This window comes from Morone saxatilis, unplaced genomic scaffold (genome assembly GCF_004916995.1).
Source record: "Morone saxatilis isolate NCDOM2014 unplaced genomic scaffold, NCSU_SB_2.0 Contig3, whole genome shotgun sequence".
In the NCBI taxonomy this organism is placed as follows: domain Eukaryota; kingdom Metazoa; phylum Chordata; class Actinopteri; family Moronidae; genus Morone; species Morone saxatilis.
In genome coordinates, this window is record NW_023339873.1 from 18,076,390 (window position 1) to 18,081,890 (window position 5,501).

Below are 5,501 nucleotides of genomic sequence, written 5' to 3' on the forward strand. Positions count from 1 at the left end.
CAGCTTGTTGTTCTTGCTATCTTTATGTTATCTTGCTTTATCTTTTTACCCACCCCTAATACACATAAAGCTAGAATGAAGTTTCATATTTGGAATACTGGAATGTACAGTCTGACTCCCCTCTCCTTTTGTTCTAATGAAGAAAAAAAACACGCTTTGTCTTTTGTTGTCATTGGCCGAGGTTTCTGTAACTCACTTAAAAGGTGACTTAGGTGCAGCCAAATAATAAGTGGGAGGAAGATAAGAACACAGCACTTAGCTCTAGTTCGGCTGCACACTAACTATACAGGAAAGAAAACACTGTGTGACCAGGCCAGGGAGGGAAGATTTGACTGCCAAATAAGGGAAGAGCTGGTTGTGTTGATGTAAATCTGTACACTTGGAACTGAGTGATCTACCTTTCAACAACAAACTTAACATGCGTAAGATCCTTTACAAAGATATTGCAACTTTGAGTGTTTATTTCCTCCATTTTGATAAGCGGATGGACAGATACTCACTACTCACAGACGTTATGCAATTTTGTCTTCCCATCATGCTGGTCTCTGTGCTCATGGCTATTAGGCACCAACATGTGACTGGTCATGCCTCTCTCTCTCAAATACCTTACAGAGCAGCAGCGCTGACATCTGCATGAACCGTAATCAGCTGAGGATCAGTCACCAGGCGCACAGTTTCTCAGCCAACCCAACCCAGTTTACTGAAACATCAGCAGAAGGAACTGGCTGTTTCTCTGGCACCACAGTGTCTGGTGATGAGAATAACCTGTCAGCAGCACGTCTCTACACTCATTTTCCTTCAGAATCCCAAACTAGAAATTATTTGGAAGAATTTGCCTTTGCCAGCAGTTAACCCACTGAGTAAGATGCCAGTTATTAGCATCCTACTATAACTTATTATGTTTGACTGGCTGTGATGATGTGCAACCAAAATGCTGTGAAAAAGTCACAAATCATACACACACTCCGCAGTCAGGAGATGGTTAAAACATTTCCTACAATGTCCTTTTCGTTTTGATCAGGGGTGCAAAATTCAGATTAGAAATTAATAAAAAAAAAAAAAACACTCAACACAACATATCCTAAATCCTCATGTGTGACAGCATCTAATTACACAGTCAGAAGGGACCTGTTAATTGGGACAGTTACAGAGGGTGCACCCAAGCATGGAAATTTCATTAGCCTCTAAGGAAAAAGCTGCTTCACAGCACGCACGCAGTCTCAGTGGACAGCTTTAACTGAACAGGTGCACTGGTTCAACTCATCAGTTTCAGCATTAGTTATGAAGGGAGTTTCCCAATTCAAGAAACTTTCAAAACCAAAGAAGATTGCAGCCCACACCCAGAACAGGCCAAAAAAGAGAATATTATAGTTCAATTTGAGCCCAAAAGGAGTATTGAGTATACTAGCATAGAAGTATAAAGTAAAACACTCCATTTCCTCGAAGATTAACACACACTCAACTGATGAGATAAGGAGGCTACCCGAAACCTTACTGCTATCATCCTGGCAGAGCAATGAGAACTGTACCAAGTTGTTTGACTGGCTGTGATGGTATGTGCATCATGAGATACTGTATGATTCCCAGTATTTAGAAATTGTTATTAGTTATACTGTGTCTACTTTGTGCCTATAAATCAAATTCACACACTGTGACCACAGCTGGACCTCTTCGTTAATTCGGCATGCATATTATTCATTCAACAGCGTTAGAATTCCGTGTAATGTCAGCTTTCGGAGTTGTCACACCCGCCTTTTTTGAACAACCTCCTTCCTATAAAACGACTAAGCCCATTCATAAAGTTGAGATTTAAATGAATTCATATGCTGCTTGATGCAAATATGATTACGCCGAATGAAAGGTCGTCTCGTAAAGATTCAGACAAAGCTTTGGATCCATGTTTCGAGGGACTATAGAACATTGAGAATGAGCAAAAACTCTTTAAACTGCAATATTGCTTACGGAGTTTGGCGTGTACTCTGTACAAGAGTGATCGAGACAACCAGAGCTCGGTAACAACAGTCTGTCAGACAATCAGTGGCAACACATGAAAGCTGTGATCGTGTCATGTCTTCATAACGCGGGAGTTAATGAAAATAACAGTAATGACAGCAGTAGTCCGGCTGTTTCCGGGTCCACACAGTAGATGCTTCCCCCCCGGCTCCTCCAACCTCTCCTCCCCGTCCCATTCCGGGCCTCACCTCCTCCTCCTCCTCCTCTTCGGGGTGGCAGTGGTGCTTGGGCTGCCGCTCATGGCAGCGGTGGAGGCTCTTCAGCAAGCCGTTTCTCTGCGGTTTCAGTCCGTTCTTCACACGCTGACACACGTCCCCGTTGGCTGGCTTGGTCGCGGGGTTTTCGGTCATTGCTGGCCAACGATTGTGGTGCCGCGACGGTAACTTGCATGTAGGAACACGGTGCCTGCCTGCGGTGCAAGGCGGTGACAGTATCCGAGCTGGGAACGGTTACAAGCGCACTACAAGCGCACTACAAACTCTCACTCACACTCTCACTCTCACTCTCACTCATACACGCACACACACACACATAACGAACACTTCGTGGAACCTGAAAATCCAAGCGCTAAATACCGGAAATCAACGCCCATAAATAATAACGGAGTCTGCGGGAGGGGGCGGGGCCACGCGGACAAAAAGGGCGTGGCTGGTTCACACTTGAGGGGGGGCATATCATTTTTATGGCACTCTCAAGCGGGAACATTTAGCTTTAAGCAATTCCTGTGAGGAAAATAAATGTACTTAAAGAGCTGTAAATACTGTTAATTAATAATACATGTATGAATTATTAGAATGAAATATTAAAGGGCATCACATACTGTCTTGAAATTCTCATTAATAAGTCCATATTACCATGCTTGAAATCCAACTGAAATGTTAACACACTATTAAACACAGATAATGTCATGCAAAGTTATAGGAAGATATTGTATCTACTAATATTTAGGTCAAATTAAAGCCTAATCCAAATGACTAAACTTTACTGGACTGAAGACAAACTGATAGATTTTAGCAACACTGAAGAATTTTACAACAAATGTTCAGGTTATACCATATTGCTGGACAAGGCAAGTTCCCTTTATTTATACAGTCTATGCAAATTCTCAATGTGGTGTATAGGAAGTAAAATCACACACTAACTCTCACATTGTTATACTGCCATAGATCCCATGATATGATAAATATTTAGTTAATAAAAAGTTTGTCTCTCAGAGTCACATAATGAAAGTTTCTTTCTAAAATCAGATCTGTGTACTGCCAGACAATACACATCTACAGTAAATAAACTGGTGGTATTGAATCTTAAGTTGAAGATTAATATACTTTTATAATGAAAATAATAAAAAAAACACTGCCTTCTTTATGATTTTGATTTTGAATTACAGTTATATCAGCAGGCTTCATTTAGCTCAGTATAACTGCTCCCTCTAGTGGCTTCAGGTTGCAGTAGCACCAAAAGACCTGCAGAATCCATAGCACAGGATCAAGGGCAGAGAGATACAGAGAGAGAGAGAGAGAGAGAGAGAGGGGTAAAGACAAAAGGACACAGACAGAGACAAAAGTGCACAGCAACAACCGTAGCAACAACTACAGTAATAGAAGTGACTGATGGTGATGATGATGAACATGAAGAAAATGCCGACGACAACAACAACGATGGGGGACAATAAGCAGTGATTATAGTAATAATAGTATCTATAGTAATAATAATAATGATAACACTAATATCAGTAATATTAGCAATGGCAGTCAAGCAGGACTATGGCAGGGAAGGGCTCCACCAGGATCCATGAGAACCTGGCAGGGACGAGGAAAGCACAAGAACTCCGGGAAGAAGTGAAGGTAGCTTAACATGCATTAATGGGGACATGAATGAGTGTGGAAAGGAGAGGGGAGAGGATGGGAGGGAGGTCTCAGCTGATCATGGCGAAAATCCCTTGATAGTCTAGGCCTAGGAGCAGCTAACTAAGGGATGGTTCAGGACTCACCTGAGCCGTCCTAACTATATAGGTCAGCTGCGAATATGGCTTGACGCCAAAACAATTCTAACAAAAGTTTCTCAGTGGTTTACAGTAGTATCGATGTACTTAAAAACATACTAAAAGTTTACCAAAGTTTGACTCCAAGAAAGGCCCCATTTTCAAAATCCGGCAGTCAGCGTCCTTAAAATGACCATTACTCCTGTTGTATTACCCCTAGACCAGGATATACTGGTGCCTGACATTTTTTGCCATGTAATATTCATATTTAGCACATTGAATGATAGATAAGTGATTACAAGTAACAATTATATATTAAAGTAATTGGTGTTACAGAGCATTATTATGGCGGGTTCATAACCATTTCTTTTGATTCCAATAAGGAATAAATGGAATAAGCTTTATCAAATAGGAACGTCTTAAGCCTATTAAATGCGGAGGAGGGTATTCTGCCCTCCTGAACCACAAACTGGAAGCTGGTTCCACAGATTACATTACATTACTGATGGCCAAATGGATATTTATTGTATCTAAAGCAATATTAGAGCCTCTCAGGGCCTCATGACTGACACCAAATCTGATTTATTTATAAGTATTATACACTATTATACCAGTGTTTTGATTAGTTTAGCTATTGCAAGTTAATTTTACTGAATTGTTATTTAACATTACTATGTATTAAGACTTGTGTCAGGTGTTCAGGGTATAATAAAGACCTAAAAAACTGTGACAGAAACAAATGTTTCTAAAACCTCATAATTACAGTACATCCAAAGTACACATGCTCACAGTCATTACAGTATTTTGAGAAAAGACGGCAGAAATCTGTTTTTTTATTTATTTATTGTGCCCCGATAAAAATACCATAATAACCACTAGTGATGCATGTGCTGACTTGGTGAATCCGTTATTTATTCGTTGAAGGTCATTTATTATTATATTATTTTTAATTAATGACTGTCATGTGCGCAGAAAACGAACAAAACGAACAAGAGTGCGGGGTTTAATTTGTGGTTCGATCCTTGCGCAGCGCTTTGGAAACTTGCAGCTTTGGACTGAATTAATTTTCATGGAAATACATCAATATCATTTGAATGGACGTCTCATATACTATCTCATAACTGTCGGTTGCTATATTAGACAGTTGCCTGCTTCCCATTGGTCAGATATATTCCAGAAAGAATCAGAGAGAGTTCTGTGCGCGCGTTCGGTCCAGATTCTGTGTATTTGAAACACCACAGGCGGTTACTGCCCTACTGAACTGAATACAGCTGTGCATCACATGTCGAGATAAACAAGGCGAGAAAACAAGAAAAATATCGACTGCTTTACAACACATCACCTTTATTTTTCCTCGGAAAACGACATCAGCAAGCAAGAGGTGAGAATTAAAAGCCAAAAAAGAGCAAAGAAGAGATAAATCATTGCTGTTATCTGACTTTCTTCCTACTTACACATTGAAGCCAAATTTGGTCTAAACTGGTGTTTTTCCTGACTTACATAGCAC

The 5,501-nt window shown here is 40.4% G+C and overlaps 1 protein-coding gene across 1 annotated transcript in view; it reads right to left on the minus strand.

Moving 5' to 3' along the window:
* The window catches only part of LOC118337160 (serine palmitoyltransferase 2-like), a 21,763-nt gene extending 19,165 nt beyond the window's left edge, over positions 1-2,598 (minus strand). Inside the window, exon 1 of the mRNA XM_035674061.1 lies at positions 2,202-2,598. Within this exon, the coding sequence (XP_035529954.1) occupies positions 2,202-2,363 (162 nt within the window). The 5' untranslated portion in view covers positions 2,364-2,598. The remainder of the gene's footprint in view (positions 1-2,201) is intronic.
* Between the last annotated feature and the right edge of the window lie 2,903 nt (positions 2,599-5,501).